Source organism: Plasmodium chabaudi, assembly GCF_900002335.3.
Source record: "Plasmodium chabaudi chabaudi strain AS genome assembly, chromosome: 1".
Taxonomy (NCBI): domain Eukaryota; phylum Apicomplexa; class Aconoidasida; order Haemosporida; family Plasmodiidae; genus Plasmodium; species Plasmodium chabaudi.
This window is the reverse complement of record NC_030101.2, coordinates 163,078-180,645: the sequence shown is the minus strand read 5'-3', so window position 1 is coordinate 180,645 and position 17,568 is coordinate 163,078. Positions and strand designations below refer to the sequence as shown.

At 23.2% G+C, this 17,568-nt stretch overlaps 6 protein-coding genes across 6 annotated transcripts; 4 read left to right on the top strand and 2 right to left on the bottom strand.

Moving 5' to 3' along the window:
* Positions 1-793: 793 nt before the first annotated feature.
* On the top strand, positions 794-2,139 carry PCHAS_0104600 (conserved protein, unknown function; the record flags this gene model as incomplete). Its single annotated transcript, XM_739539.1, has 6 exons — positions 794-970; positions 1,165-1,291; positions 1,384-1,481; positions 1,613-1,740; positions 1,930-1,990; positions 2,095-2,139. 6 exons carry the CDS (start codon positions 794-796, stop codon positions 2,137-2,139), a joined length of 636 nt encoding a protein of 211 aa, XP_744632.1.
* A 947-nt stretch (positions 2,140-3,086) lies between these two features.
* PCHAS_0104500 (RNA-binding protein, putative) lies at positions 3,087-5,261 on the bottom strand (the record flags this gene model as incomplete). Its single annotated transcript, XM_739538.2, has 1 exon — positions 3,087-5,261. One exon carries the CDS (start codon positions 5,259-5,261, stop codon positions 3,087-3,089), a length of 2,175 nt encoding a protein of 724 aa, XP_744631.2.
* A 3,278-nt stretch (positions 5,262-8,539) lies between these two features.
* PCHAS_0104400 (50S ribosomal protein L24, putative) lies at positions 8,540-9,124 on the bottom strand (the record flags this gene model as incomplete). The annotated part of the gene is made up of 1 exon (XM_738621.1): positions 8,540-9,124. The coding sequence occupies one exon, from the start codon at positions 9,122-9,124 to the stop codon at positions 8,540-8,542; it is 585 nt and encodes a 194-aa protein (XP_743714.1).
* Positions 9,125-9,780: 656 nt separating this feature from the next.
* Positions 9,781-10,365, top strand: PCHAS_0104300 (conserved Plasmodium protein, unknown function; the record flags this gene model as incomplete). The annotated part of the gene is made up of 3 exons (XM_016797708.1): positions 9,781-9,828; positions 9,962-10,140; positions 10,308-10,365. 3 exons carry the CDS (start codon positions 9,781-9,783, stop codon positions 10,363-10,365), a joined length of 285 nt encoding a protein of 94 aa, XP_016652978.1.
* An 805-nt stretch (positions 10,366-11,170) lies between these two features.
* Positions 11,171-15,304, top strand: PCHAS_0104200 (RAP protein, putative; the record flags this gene model as incomplete). Its single annotated transcript, XM_738622.2, has 1 exon — positions 11,171-15,304. The coding sequence occupies one exon, from the start codon at positions 11,171-11,173 to the stop codon at positions 15,302-15,304; it is 4,134 nt and encodes a 1,377-aa protein (XP_743715.2).
* Positions 15,305-16,070: 766 nt separating this feature from the next.
* PCHAS_0104100 (glyoxalase I-like protein GILP, putative) lies at positions 16,071-17,507 on the top strand (the record flags this gene model as incomplete). Its single annotated transcript, XM_738048.2, has 6 exons — positions 16,071-16,409; positions 16,492-16,620; positions 16,730-16,828; positions 16,923-16,988; positions 17,116-17,247; positions 17,343-17,507. 6 exons carry the CDS (start codon positions 16,071-16,073, stop codon positions 17,505-17,507), a joined length of 930 nt encoding a protein of 309 aa, XP_743141.2.
* Positions 17,508-17,568: the final 61 nt, after the last annotated feature.

The window sequence follows — 17,568 nt, the reverse complement described above, 5'->3', positions numbered from 1 at the left end:
ACGTGTAATTTAACTGTATTCATAAAAAATATATAACATATAATTCATAATATTCTTATTTTTTTATTTTGCTAAATATATAACTTTATATTTTCTATCATCATAAAATAACAAATTGCCATTGTGTGTGTTTTTTTTTCGTCGTAAATAAATTTCTAGTAGCGTTTTTCAAAAAATGTATAAATGTTTTGTACAAAAAAAAAAAAATAAAAAAGACTAGCTAATATGTATATTCTATTAAATCTATTAAAAATAAAGTGCCATTAAAAAGGGAATGCACAAATATATATATCCGCATATATTTATGTAAGAAAATAAAATAAAAGAAATATAGTATATATAAATTTGAATTTTTATATTATATTTTTTTTTTATTACAAATAAAATAATTATCCAATTTTTTTCATTTTTTTATCTAATATATATATTTTGAAAAAGGCAGAAAAAAAAATGCGTCAGCTGGCATCTCCTAATGATTTCAAATTAAAGGGGAAGAATATATGTGGCAAATTATTTTATACATACTATTTTCCTAATATTATTAATATATTGTTTATTTAATTTATATAGCTTATGTTGTGAAATCATGATACCGCTTAGTAAAAGGGAAAAAATATGTTATATACGATAGGCTTAAAAAATATGTATTATTTTCACATTTTTTCATTGAATTGTTAACTTATATTTTTTTTCCAATACTTTATATTTATCAAGTTTACTTTATTTTTCTATTATTTTATACCTTCGTTTCATTTCCTTTATTTTACAATTTAAATGTGTATGCACTGTGTAAATGATACCGACACCTGTTTCTAAAAAAATAAGAAGTCGATTGAGCTTGTCCGTTCAGAAAAAACCTCATTTTCTATTTCGACAAAATTTATTACTCGAAAAAAAAGACAAATGGGAAGCTAAACTAAGGAAAGGACACCCTGAGTTTGCTACGCAATTTGATATTTTAAATAGGCAGGTAATATAAAGAAGCACTAAACAGTATATAGGGTGTTAGCTTATAAAACGGGACATACTTACATATATAAATATGCATGAGAAATAGTCAAATTCAAATATATTTTTTATTCAAACACACACATATATATATTACATGCACAATCTAGCTATATTTAAATATTTTTTTTTTTTTGTTTTTTATTAACGAGTCAGGTTACTGGATTTCGGAAATATAAACCCCCTCTCGTGAAAAAAGAGGAAATAAAAAAAAATTATGATATAACAAATTTCCATGAAGTAAAATCAAAGTTTCGTTTTGAAATTAATGGGATATTTGAAGGTTCGTTTATGAAGTTTATTTTGTTACATTTATTAATAGGCTTATTTTAGTAATAATTATTATTATCATTGTAATTATTTGAATTTTTTCAGATGGTGGATCTGTTTTTTGTGATGAATTATACAGAACAGCTAAGCGAATGTTCTTAGTTGGGTGGATAAAATGCAGAAAGAGATTTGTCATGGGGCATGTAAGAAATATGCTACATTCATTTCATAGACGATGTTATTTATGAGAATTATTTTTAAAAGTGTGAATATTATATATGTTATCATGCACACACATAAACTGGATATATATGTTTATGCATTTCTTCGCTAGTTTCAAGGAGATTCATATTCTATTTCGTACATGAGACACTGGTTTGATATTTATTCTTCGGAGTTTAACAAAATTCATAATTTGAAAATATTTGATGAAAATCATGGAATCCCTAAATTTGATTACTAGTAAAAATAAAAACACATTACATTTTTTTTCCTTGCTTGTTCATACATATTGAATATATTTTTTATAGCTATAATTCTTGTAATGCATGCTCAATCTTATGAAAGTGTAAATTCGATTAGGCACATCGTTTTTTTCATTTATTTATTTCAACAAAAATGCTAATATATATTATCATATTTTTTACACAGCAATATTACAATAGTGAAAGATTATAGAAGCCCAGCGAAGAAAAAAATGCACCTCATTCAGGTATAAGAAATAAACTACCTATAAAAATCATGCATTTGTGTGTGTAGCCTTTGTTTTACAAATATTCTCATATTTATATTAACATGTTCATTTATTTATTATAGAGCCAAGAATATTTAAAAACAAAAGCGTTATTCAACTTAAAGTGAAATAGTTTCCAAGCTTGTTGCAAGCAGAACAATAAATACGATATTCTTTTATAGTCCTTTACCAAAGGGCAGTTAACTTATTTTATATATAGAATGTCAAACTATATAGACATATAATTATTAATATAATTCAAGATATTGAAATGTAGTAGATATATAATTCTTTATTTTACGATAATCGCAAAATTTGTTTTATATTTTTTTTTTTAACTTGGTTATAATTTATTTTTCCTTATTTGTACATGTAAAATACCAAAAAATTATGAACAAATTTTACATAAATACTATAAAAACATGTCTGTTCATATTTATTTGTTTTGTTTTTCCATTTCGTTTTTTTTAAGAAATGTGTATGCTTTGTTAAATGAATTAAAACTTTTTAAAAGCTTTTTAGCTCTTTTTATATATTAAAAATATGATTATTTAAAAAAAATGTAGAAATTTGTGTTAATTATATACTACAGTAAATTGTAAAATTATATATACAATTTTGTTTTTTTATAAAAATACATTTACAAATTAATGTAAAAGAATATTGATAAGACATACAAAAATAAAGGTATATGCACATATATACATGCAAAGTAAGCTAAATTTTAACAATGAGTTATAAAAAAATTAGCTACCAAATGGGAAATAAATTATAATAAAAGCGAATAACAATTGTGCGCATACAAAAAAAATATATATAAATAAGTAATTAAATAAATTATACAATTAATATGAAAAAAATAAAGTTAAAAGATTTTGATTTTGCAAAAAAAAATGATATATGCCAGAGATCCTCCATACCTGTTCGTATCAAATTGACGAATTTGTACATTTCCTGCAATTTATTTTGATTAGCCATTTTTCCAAATATTGATTTGGATATATAATACAAAATGGGGTGAAAATAAATGCATGGATGAGGAAAAATATGAATATTATTGATAGAATTGTTAGATCTAAAACCAATCGAATTGAAATATTTTTGCTTGGATCATTAAAATAGCTAAAGAATTTGCTAAAGGGGAACCTGTAAGAGATACATTAAATGTGTAAGAAGAAGAATCATTTGAATCAGTACATACAGATATATTACAACCCGTTTTGTCAGTTATTTCTTCGATTAATGATTTTCCATCTTTATTTTGTGAATCAAATGTTTCTAAATATACATCTGGCATGTTTAACTCAATAGTATAAGGTTGTTTAACTGACAATATTTTAGGTAGCGAAGTAATAGGTATAGATTTATAAATTTCGTTTAAAAATATGTTTTCAATTTGTTCTTTTGCATCTGTTTTATTTTTTATATTGTTCATATTATTTTTATTATTATCATAACGATAATTAGATGAATTATTGTCATCATTATTCATGTTATCCATATGGTTGTTCGCATTATTACCCGAATTATAGTATCTATTATTATTTCCACCAGAATTATTATTCATCGAACCTCTTACATTATTTTGCATCATTCTTGTTGGACCGCCACCACTTCCAAGAATGGAATTATTATTATTTTTTTTCATATTTGAATTTTTATTATTAGAGTAATATAAATCATTTAAGGGAATAAGTAATCCTTCTCTTGCTATAGCAGGATTATCATATTCTTCCAATTTTTGTAAAATTAGAACTGAAGCTAAAATTTTTGATTCTGGTGATCCACTTATTAAAACTAATTTTTCATTTTCACTTTCTTTATTTTTAGCTACTTGAATTTGAGAACCCGATTGTTCAGTAATGTATTTAATTATAGAACCTTTTCTACCTATTAAAAAGCTAGCTGCCTTACCAGGAACTAACATACGCATAGAATTATTGATATTTTTTTCTCTTTCTTCCATTTGTTTAACTATTAATTTTAATGCATTATATTTATTTTCTGCAGAACCGGATAATGTTAATATACGATCACAAGTTTTCACATTTTCGATATTATCAGGAGCATCTACAATTACTGCACCTGCACCGGTTATTGTTCGAATTTCTTTTATATGGCACCCAGCCTTTCCTATAATCCATGCAGTAGTTTCTACATCTAAAACAAAACGAACCACACAAGAACTAGCTTCTTTTCCAAATTTATGTAATAAAAGATTTTTTTCGCGTGGTACAGAAAAGTTATCATAATCATCCATATTATTAGTACTGTAATTATCATAATAATTATTATCTTTATTTTTCATAGAAAATTTTGATGCATTATTTCCCATGTTATTATTATAATTCATATTATTATTTCGAGATCCTCTAAATTGATTTGTTCCGGAATTCATAGAGTGTGTATCGTTATAATGATTTGAAACTCCACTAACACTATTGGCAGTTGAGTTTTCATGAAAAGATGATGGACCATTTGTAGGGGGTGGACCACATAAACCCATATTACTAGGAGAAGTAAAATTTTTCGAAACTCCAGGAAATTCTGATATTTCTAAAATTCCATTTTCCGCAACTTCTTCTAATAAATCATATATAATACTTATACAATCTATAATTTTTATGATTTTATTTGATTTTATAAAAATAGCTTTATCTTTTATTCCTGGTACGTCCTCCTTATGAACATTAATTTCACATGCAGATCTTTCAGATAAAGAAGATATTTTCGAACCTTTTTGACCAATAATAATAGGAATAGATCTAGTTGGTACAATAATAACAATAGATTCTTTTCCATCCTCTTCTTGAAAATCCATAACAGTTTTAGATTTATTTAATACCAATTCTAATGCTTTCTTTTTATTTTCTTTTTTACCCGATATTGTTAATATTTTTTCAGAGGGAGGAGGATAAACAGGTATATCAAATTCTTTTTGGCATTTTATTATAGCACCACATGCTTTTTCAATTTCACGTACATTATTACCTGACTTACCAATTACATAACCAATTGCCCTATTAGGTAATAAAAGACAATATGGTATTAACATTTCCATGTCGCCACCATTTAATTTATTTGTTCCATCACCATTTTCAAATTCATCATTCATACTTCCATATGACATGTTGCTACCATGACTATTATTTCGTTGCCTTTTAAACGAAACTTCATCCTCACTATTATTACTGGCATCCCCACCTTCATCATTTTCCATATGAGAATAAGACCGCTTTTGTTTAATCATGATTGTATAACCGTATAAAATATGTATATATGCAAAGTGATGGTAAATAAAAACTCCTGATCAATACATAAACAAGCCAACTAAAAAATAAAAGACTTCTCAATATTTTTTCCCTACTTTAATATGAAACACTTTCTTACGCGCAAAAATAAGTAATTGAAGAAATCAGAAAAACAGAAAGAAAATGCAAATAAAATTATGTGTGTGTGTGTGTGTTATGCATGCATATTTTAGTGTACACCTTTAAACTTTAATATTAGGGCGTATGCACAATGTGGTTCCATGAAAATAGCATAAAGCCTATAAAATGCTATTATATATAAATATTGTTTTGCCTGAACTTATTTAAAAAATGGATTTTCAAACAAATATAGCTAACATTATTTTTGTATTCCCTTATATAATTTCTTGAAAATATAATATTAATGAATAATAAAAAAAAAAAAAAATTGAATTATAGCTAGTTGGAATAATAAAAAAATATGTACTGTTAATAATTATAATCCTATGATTTGCCAATTTTATACTTGTCCTAATATATTTACAAAAATCATTTATATTTTGAAATTGATCCTTTTGATTTTTATTCCTCTTTTATTTATTTCATTTATTAATTTTTTTAAACATATAGATTTTTACAATTCCTTAAGAAGTAATAAAATAACAATTTCCTACTTGCACAAAAACTGTGAATTATTATTACACCTCAAAAAAAATATAATAAAATATGCATATCCAATTAATATATATAATTTATAATATATTTTATTGCGTAATAATTTTGTTATTCTCCATTCCCGTTGTTATGATTTTCTTTATTCCTTGAATGACGAAAGAATAGCATATGCATACATATATATATTTGTAATATATATATATACTATGAATGCTGTTATATTTTTATATCCGAGTACGAAGTAGAAAAGATATAATGATAAAAAAAGCTGTATGCAAAAAATAAAATAAATAAAAATAAATTACATGCTGAAGGAACAAAAAGGGCTTATAAATACGCCTTTATATGCACAGCAATTAAATTAATATGTGCTTTTTAAATGCTAAAGAAAAATTTTTATATCTAAACAATAGGCCCTCGTATATGAATATGTAATACATGTATAATTGTCACAATAATATGATATATATATATTTTTTAAATACTAAGCCCTTGAATATTTTAACATATGTTGATACCCTTATTTTGAAACATAAAACAAAGTATATATAAAGTATGTAGTATGTACTAACCTTGGAAGGCTATCACAAACTAAATTTAAAATAAACAACATTAAAAAAGATATAACATAAAATAAATGGAGTTGAACAGTTGTTGAATTGGTGAATTCATGAAGAATATTCAAATTAATTTAAAAAGTAAAGGAATGCATATAATATAGCTGATTTATATAATCCATGCAATTTCCTTTACTCCTTTTAATATGATCACAAAGAATAGCAATACAGGGTTTTGTATATATCATATGTATTAAATAAATATTAAACATAAAATTTGCAAAACCTTGAATTCTTTCTTTTTATATATAAAAATAATCGCAAAATATATAAGTTAAATGAAAAACATTATGTAAAAAGTAAAAATAAATAAAATACCATATAAATTTTTCGATTTATATAAAAAAATATATTACTTTTTAACTATTTCATATGTATTATAAAAAAAAATTATTTATTAAAAAAAATAAAAATTCAATTAAATTAAACATAATCACTTGATATATGAATTATAAAAATAAAAATCCTTGCTTAAATGATAAATAAAAAAATGCTATATTTTATTTTTTGTTTATACAATTAAAAATGGAGTGATTAAAAAATAATAAATAAATGAAATTGCATATTAAAAAATATTTCTAAGTACATAAAAATATAGCATTATTTAAAATATTTTTATATGAATATATCATGATTACGCATATATTTTTTGAATAAAATGCTGATAATTTTTTTCCGTATATTATTTATTTTGAAGCGGCGTATATTAATATTATATGTATATATTATATAATTATTATATACATATATATTGACAAAATATGCATAAAATATTACGAACTATTCAGCTTTAAAATGCATGTACGTAATATAATAGCAAAAATAAAGGCGCAATTAATTTAATAATTTTTCAGCATATTTATACAAATTTATAAGGGTTTGTTTGAATAGTGCATATTAATATTAGGTATAATATGAATAATATACAAAACAGGATACCGTAAGAAAATTATATATAGTGAAAAAAAAACTGTTTAATGATGGCATTATTAACAATTTCGTAAAGTCCATACGAATATATTTATATATAATAACACAAAATTAAATAAAAATAAAATCGGTAAAAAAATTTCACATAAATATTTATAAAAATAAAATTATGACTTGTACATGTAAAATTTTATAAAGAGAAAAAAACATAATTGTAATATTTTGAAAGAATAATTTGTTCAAATATAATGTCTTTACAAATAATATATAAATAAAAGTTATTAAAAGACAATTATTTATTAATATATCTCTATATTTTATTATATAATTTTCACATTATATATTTTTTTTTGAACAAATTATGCACCAATTATATATGAACATGTCATAATATTTTGTGCAAGTTGGATGTTTTTGCATAATATAGAATGAATGCATATTTATTTTTTTCAAAAAACGCCCAATAATTGACAAGTAAAATTGTAAGTCTGGTTGAACTGTTATAATCTACTACATATAGAAAATTATTGTCTTTCAAATTAAAGATATATAGTTATATGAAAATGGTTATTATATATTATTGAAAATAATTTACTGTTCATATAACACTTGGGTGTGCAAGGGAGACAATTTAAAACTTGCGCTGGCTATAAAGGAAATTTTTGTATTAAAAAAATTAAAATAAAAGTGAATTATTCATTTAATTTTTATTATACTGTCTCATACTATTTTATATTTATGGCATAGATAAGTAAGAAAACTTTTTTTTCATATATCTTATTAATTTTATGGTTTTTCCCATTTCGTCACCCTGATATTTTTTTTTCAATAAATTTGTGCCATATTGAGAAGGGGTAATTAAGTTTCTAGCAATTCAAATATATTATTAATGGATGATGGTTATTTATTTGTATTGAAATTGTCTCTATATTTGTTCATAATGAAAGAGTTAAACATGTTTATGCACAAATGGGGATTACTTAATATATTTTAAATTATAAGATATACAAAAAAAAAAGAAGAATAAATTAACGTGCGAAAGTTGATATTCATAATTATGACAACTCTCTATTGTATTTATTAACTGTTTGCCTTAACATGTTCATAAATTTTACATCAGTTTTGTAATCATATGTTTTTTTTAAAGCCTCCTCTGGGTGTGTGTCTAAGGGATTTTCTTCTGCCTGATCATATTCCGATTCTACTTTTTTATCGATAGGCCATGGTATAACAATTCCAGATTTTTTTGATATTCTTATCATTTGATTATCATCAGTATATCTAATTGAAACTTTTGTATTTGTTTTTAAAAAGTTATCTATCAGTTGAACATTTGAATAGTGTATTTTTTTCTCAATATAAACATATTTATTATCAAGAAAAATTTTTCTTAAATTGCATCCTTTGACTTTAACCATATTCCGAAATTTATCACAGCTTAATACTTCGCCTATCTTTCCTTTATCTTTTCCTGATATGACTTTTACTTCATCTCCTGGTTTTATTTTCCATACCTTAATAATATTCCTTGGCTTAATAATCTTATGATTTCTTACTTGTGCATACTTTAAAAATAAATTGTTTACATTGCTCAATAAGTAACCTATTTGATTTGGGCTTGAAAAAATCGAAGAAAACATTTTTCATGCTTGCCTCTTTTTTACGGGCTTGTGATATCTGTACCCAAAACAGGGAATAGTAAATCAATAACCACACAATACCAGCATTAAGGTATAGATTAAAAAATGTTTGAACTCATATATACATCATTTGTATAAAACAGTATTAAGAAAACTATTTTTTATAAATTTCTTTTTTTTTATAATGTAAAAAATATATTTCTTTTTAATACAAATCAATGTACACTCTGTGCTTATTTATTTATTTATATAATATTATTTTTGAAAAATATAGTATACCGTTAAAAAAAAAATGTGTATATAAATAGTAAGAAAGGAAAATATTTTAAAACAAATTCAAATTAATTATTACGATAATTATTATCGTTATAGGAAGCGAAAAACAAGAGATAAATTATTTTTAAAATTAAAAAGAACAGTTTGAATTAACCTTACAAAAGTTTATTATTCAAGTATATCCAATAACATCATTTGAAACTCTACCCAATATGCAAAAATAAGTATTTATAACTCTCAATCTAAGTAAAGCAAATTTATATGTGCATATCCATTTAGGTATATCCCCTATAATACACATAATTTTATGTTTACCATTTTGGAAAAATGTCACTATATTGGCACTTTTAAAAAAACAAATTTCATTGTAGAATAAAATGATGAACAAATTGAAAAATTTTCTTTTTATTAGAAACGGGAAATTTTCAGTAATCTTAAATATATGTCAAATTTATATTTTTAGTATGCATATATATGATTGTGTGTGTGCATAATTTGAAGAGAATTGTTAAAAATAGCTATCTAGCTAATTTTTTTTTTTTTTTTTTTTTTTTTTTTTAGGACAGCCAAATAAAATTTTTGGCTTTTACGTCGTTTAGTATGCTGGTTTTAATGGTTACGGGGGATGGAATACAAACACCTATGGGTTATATAAGGAATGTTAAAAAAGAAATGCAAATGGAAAAAGAGGAAAACATGACAATGGAAGAAAAACTAATAAAGGAATTAGGATACACAACGTAAGTACATATAAAATTAGTTGCAAGATCATATTTTTTTCACAAATTAGTGGTGCCACTGCTCTTTTATTAGTATATGCTACTATATGTGTATAATTTTTGCACACATTGTTTTTTTTACTGTTTATTCGTAATAATGCTTTTATATTTTTTTGACATTTTCGAAGGTATAATGAATGGAAAAAGGCAGGGATACTTCCATCCGACGAAAATGACAACAAATAAATGGAAAATTTACGATAGCCAATTTAATTTTTCCGTATATATTTATTGAATTGTTACGTCTTACAAAAGTATGGATAATAATTCAATAAGACTTATCATACAAAATTGAATGCTTTATTTTCTTTCGAGCCATTTCTTTCCTCTCTTATGGGTATGCCCCTTCCTATATTTTGGAGGCACTTATTTAAAAATGAGAAAATAGCCAAAACATATATAAAGTGTATACATATTTGTTTATTTACATTTTTAGAAAATAATATGTAATAGCCTTTAAAAAGGGCATTAGAAATGGCATTAAAAATGGGTTACTAAACTGAAAGAAAAATGTTGCATACTTAATTTTTTAATGTGTTTAATGTTTGGTTTTTTTTGAGTATATAAAAATTGATGTTTTTCATAATATATAATATTTTTAGGATAAATTATTTACATTTTTTTAACAAACTTTTTAATATTTTTTTTGTATTTTAAAAATTTCAAAATTTTTTATTAATATAAAAAACGTATGATAAAATGTGTTAATTTGGTTACCCTTCACTTTTACCATTTTTGATATTACGGGAACGTTTGATATATTTAGCTGGAAAATGTATAGAACTGTTTTGTCAATTTTTTTTATATTAGATCTTTTACATTGCGTATGTTGTTTTTACAAAATAAAAATATAATCCTATTTTTTTATTTCATAATATTGATTTTTATAGATTTATTTTTCTACATTTTTATCTTGATCCATGGGAATAACTATAGATAGCTAAAATTGAATAAATGACATAATTTTTTTTTTTTTCGTTTTTTTTATATCATGTTCATAAAAAAATATAATAATTTTTTTGTAAAAAATGGTGAAAGAATAACACGCACAGTAATATTATGTAATAATTTAAGTTCGATTAGATTTTTTTTTTCCAAGTCTCCTTATAAAAATAAAAAACCTTTGAACATCGATTATATTAATAAAATTCGAAATAATAGTGACCAAAATGAAGAAGTAAAATATAATAATATCGAAGGGGACAATGTCTGCAACCAAATTAGCAAAGAGAATAGGTACAGACACCAATTTAATTGTAATAGAGAAATATATAAAAAGTGTGGAGAAGAGAATAAAAGAATAACTAAAATATGTGAAGAATTATATGAAAATATAAAAAAAAAAGAATATAATGATTTTGAAAATAAGTTAATATATTCTATTTCGCTAGCTGAGAATGCAATAGAAATTTCACAACTAATAAATGTAATAAGTAAATCCGATTTTTTGAAAATTCCTATAGGGACTAAAGAATATAATAACAGCAGTATTGATAAGGATAGAATAATATCTTCTTATGTAACCTTAATTGATAAAAGTTTAAAAATATTTGATAATATGCCAATAAGGAGTATAAGCTTAATTTTAAACAGTATGGTTAAATTAGGTATTTTTCACAATAATTTTATTGATCTATTTATTAAAAATGTAACAAAAATAGTAAATCAAAGTAATAATATAGACTTATGTATATTTTATCATTTTTATGTTAACTCATTAAATCATGTTTTAATTTTAAGAGAGCATATGGAAGATATATTAAAATTATTTTTGGAAAAAATCAATAATGTTAGTTTAGAATTGCAAATAAAAAGTATTTCATCCGTTTTACGGTGTAATAAAAAGCTAGTAAAAAATATATTCTCTCATAATGGTATAAAAGTGGGTACGCCAAAAATAAGGGAAATAAATAAAACGAGGTCAGAATTGGAGAGCCAAGTACACAATAGTACTCCCTTTTCGAACAAAGACAATTTAAACATAATTAACGAAATAAATTTAAAGTTAAAAAATAATTTTTATATAAAAATGAACTATGGAAGCATACAACAATTGTGTAACATATTGGAAGATTTAGAATATTTTGATTTAATTGATAATGATACTTATTATGATATTTTAAATATATTAAAAATTCCTAGCAATATTTATAAATTAAAAAATATAGATTTTATAAATATATTAAATAATATAAAAAGTAGAAATAATAAATATAAAGATTTACTTCCTTTGTCTTATTTTTCATTTATTTTTGATATTTTAAAAGAAAAGGATTTTTCAAACTGTTTAACTAATGATTTAGCGGAATTAATAAAGCTAGTAAACTATTTTAAAAAAATGTATAATAATCTTAATTTTTGCATGAACAAGTCAGAAATTGTACTATATAAAAGGGATTTAGCTGATGTGTTATCAATACCAACACTTATTTATATATTACATGATTATTCAATAATTAACAAGCGTGATACACCATTAAATTCGTTTACTTTAAAATTGTTTTACAGAATAATGGATTGTTTAAATGGGGAACTAATAAATAATAATAATAATATTTTAAAAAATTCTGACCAATATCTGATAAAAGCTCGAAATATCGAAAGTAACAAATTATTTATTAACAGTGCAGAAGAAAAAAGTAGCAATCCCCTCGATTTAAGCACACACTTGTTATTAATAAAATCAGTTGACCTGCTCATAGATAAAGGTGTAATAAAGAATAATGATTATATTTTTTGTAAAAATTTTCTATATTTTAATAATTACAACAAAATTGGATGTTCAAACTATGCGAAGTGTGAGGAAGATGAAAAGTGTGAAAAATATATTCATTATAATTTATATATAATTTCTATATTTGGTAAAATAAAACATGATGATTTTAATTTTTTATTACATTTGATAAAAAATTCATTAATATTATCTGTTTATTTTTCAATAAAAGATATAGTGATTTTATTAAAGGGTTTAAGCAAATGTTCTTATTTGGTTGATAAAATTAATTATTTATTTTTCGAGTCAATATTAAATTATTTAAGCTTTTTAATAATTAAAAAAAATGACATGAACTGTTCAGATTTAAATTGGAGCAGCAATAATAATAGTAGTGGCATCAGCTTATTTGAAAAAGACTTATATTTCAATAAAAGCATTTTTAAAGAGCAAGACTTACTAAGCATAACAAATAATATGTATAGACAAATAGAAAATATAATACAAACAAATTCTGAATATATTAATACTTTGCAAATGAACCAGTTAAATGAAAATAAATTATCATATTTACCTGACTCTAAATTAGACCAATTTGAGAATAGAATGAAGTTTCCCATTTGTGGAAAAGACGGAGAGAAAGAAAAAAATAATATTTTTGTGCATAATGAAAAACAAATGTGTTATATAGATTGCTGTTATATATTATATTATATGCATAAGTTAAACTATATAAACTATGATATTATAAAATTAGTAATGAAAAATATGTATGTAAAAATTAATTATTTAAAAAACGAGCACATACTTAAGACAATAAATGCATTAACTAAAATAAAAAATATTGATAAAGAAATTTCTTCTTTTAATTATTTTATTAAAAAATTATTATTTCAATTTTGTTACAATATTGGGGATGTCAATGAAAATCATCAAAATTCTAATGGTGTGCATAAAATAGAAGAAACAATAAAAATGTTTTATATAATCAGTAAATTATGTACAAAAAATGAATATAAAAATAGCTTAATAAGAAAATATATTTTAATATTGTTGGAGGAGCAACTTGACAAAAAAAATTATCCTTGTATAAATAATGCTCTTATTATTATGAAAGCTTTTAAAAATATGTATCCATATCGCTATATAAAGCTAGCCAAATGTGTCATAAAATGGGTTAGCGATGAAATTGGAGATTATAAAATTTCTTATATAGACCATAAAATATGCTTGAAAAATAATGAAGAAATTTTTAAGAAAGAAAGTGATAACTTAATTAATTTTGATTTTTTGAAAACATATTTTTCTGTGTTGCCTACATTAGTTAATCCAACGACAAATATTTATTCTGATATAAATGATGAATATTTATTAACAAGTAAGAAATTATTCTCTATATTACATGAACAGTTCAGGAAAAATCAGTCCATAAAAAATGATGCTATCTCAGTAATTGTGGATTTTATGAACTTTTCTTTTCATTATATGGATGATTTCTTTTTGGAAAATTACCCCAATCTTATTTTATACATAATTAGTGAAAAGGACATTTTATCAAAGGAACAATTTTGTTTATTCTTGTTAAATTTGAAATATTTATCAAATTGGGGGCTCAAAATTAAAGACAATCAGGTTAACGGTAATATAGGTGACCAAGAGAAATATACTGAATTATACAATTCAATTGAAAAAAGTTTTAACGAATTTTTGAATAATGATAAAAATAAATCTATGATTGAAATAGTTTATGGATACAAGCCCAATGATGAAAATAATAAATTGAATTACGATTTTAGTTTTAACAATAAAAGACTAACCTTTTTAGACACAGAAGATAATGATGAGCAGGAAATAATTTCCATGGAATATAACAGTGTTAATATAAATGATTTGTTTGATATAAAAAAAGGCAATTATAATAGTGAGCTTATAAATAAAAAAGAAAAAAAAAAAAATTTTTATAAGTTGGGAGAAAATAATGAAAAGGGAAAACACAAAAATAGATTAAACGAGTTTGAAATTATTTTGAGGAAATATGCATATTGTCAAAATAATGTGCAAGATAAAATTGAAATTGTAAAAAATAAAAAAATATTTTTATTTGATATTAAATATATTGATTTGAAAAAAAATATTATTTTTGATTTTTTGGAGGAACAAGATTATTTTAAGGAACCTGATGATTCAACCATAGAATTGTTGCCGCATATAAATTTGCGATTATTAATTTTAAATAAATTAAATTTTTATATTCTTATTATGCCTTTTTTTGAATGGGATAGTCATTATGGAAGATTGGAAAAAGCTAAAGCGATTTATCACAAATTATTAAGCATTACAAATAATACTAACCCCTATCCTATACAAACAAATAGGGATAGTGTTTTTTCATCCATTGGTCAGTATAAATAATTTTTTCTTACACATTTTCTGCTAGTATTTCACATATCGATGTGTGTAAATATATAGAGAATGAAGAATAATGTAGGATATATGTGTAATCTAATTTTTCGAAATTTTACTAAGAATATAATTTTTTTAATCATGAACAATATTATGCATGTTCATATTTTTTTCGTTATTCAAAATATTTACCTGACTTGTTCATATTTTTTTTTTTTTTTTAAATTCACATTAGATTCGCTTTTTTACTGTTTGTGGTATGTACCGCTGTGTTTATTTACCTACTTATTTGTTTGACTATTCATTTATTTTGTTTTATTTACGTCTGATAGAAAAACGAGAAACAACGAATGGCATGAGTTCGCCGTTTCTCTACAAGATTGGCCTTTGAAAGGGCGCCAAAAAATATTCACGATTTGAGTGTTATTTTTTTGCGCATATACAATATTATTATTTTTTTTTATTTTATTGTTATTTATTTTTTAGCAAATAGCTAATTTAGATTTATTTTGTTCCATTATTACACTTTTTTTGCATTACCATAATACACAAATTAAGTTGTTTGAATAGTATTTTTTAAATATAAACATTTATTGTAATTTTTAAAATAATTTCTTTTTAAGCAAACCCTTCCTTTATCAAACCATGTAATGCTGAAAAAGGGAAAAGAAAGAATAATTTGGAATATTTACCATACATTACCTCTTGTTCTTTTTTTCTAAATATGTAATATATGCATATGGCTGTATACAAATTGATGGTGTATGGATAAATAATGAAATTCGATTTGATGAATATTTACTTCCTTTTAGTGTTTTTTTTTTTTTTTAAGCAATATGATTTTTTGAATATTTCAAAGAAATATACTTATAATTTTCTTAACGGAAATATTATTAGAAAAAAAGAAAAATACAGTTTTAAAAATTTAAAATGTAAAGTTGAAGGTATTGAATATAAAGTTCAGGATGTAGACAATTCAGTCGATTTTTATAATAATGTGTTGGGTTTTCAAGTAGCAGAAAAGGGAAATAATTATGCTAAGCTCATTTTAGGAAATAACGAAGCATATATTAAATTGATAAAAAATGAGCAGGACAATTTTATTATAGGAGAAGTGAGAACAAACATTATGAACCGTGCATATGCATTTTTTTTACACAAATTTTCATATATGTATTTTTTTAATTTGGTTTTAGCATTCATTCCTGGGGTTAGGGATACATTTAAAAGAATTCGACTTAAAAAAAGTTCATAAGTACAAAGGGCAGGTTGAGGAAGAATTGGATAAAAGGCCAGTCACTGCTTGCATACTGCCAGATGAAGATGTATAGAAAAAATATATATATTATTTTGTTTGCAAATTGTGAATGTGAAAAATGATTAAAGTTATAAAATTTTTGATACTAAGATAAACAATTTAAATACTTTTTACAGGCACAAGTACGAAGATATTGGACAAACTGCTTTATAACAGATCCAGATGGATATGGTATAGAAGTAGTATTGGAGGAAGATGTTCCGAAATTAAATAGGGTTCGTAAAGAGAAAATTAATAAGAATAATCTATTATTTTATGTGTTACTTTTTTCATAATTCATATTTATACATACTCAATAAAATTTTTTAGATCCGACTTTATACAACATCGACGAAAGACTCCCAGAAGTTTTACTCCGACATTTTGGGAATGGATGTAAGCACAAAAGGGGAATAAAATATTATATGACTTTCTCAATATTGTAACTACTAAATGAATTTATATTTATATGCACAAATGTAATTATGAACGATTTTATTATTCTTAATTTTAAACATTTTAGTTAGTGAAAATCCAAAGTCATTTAGAAGAAATTTCATACCCTTGGAATATTTATGGCGGTATGAGCTATTATTTTTCGAATAAAAATAATTCAACCATACTTCAATTAGCTTATGCATATGATGAAAACAATGTAAGAAGACATATTTTGAAATAGCAAAATTTATAAAAAATATTATTTTTATTTCCTGACTTGTACATATCCTATTTTTTCATATTTCATTGCAGCTACACATGGGGAATTCCTTAGGAAATTTAATTTTGAGCTTCCAAGATTTAAATGCACTTGAAAAAAAACTAAAGGAAAACGATATAGAAATTGTTAAGTCGAATGGGGAAATTATAGTAAAAGACTTCGATGGGTACAACATTTGTTTAAAACAGATTACATAGTTTAAAATTTGGACAATATAATAAAAGTGTTTATAGTAATAATTTTTTTTTAACTAGCTAT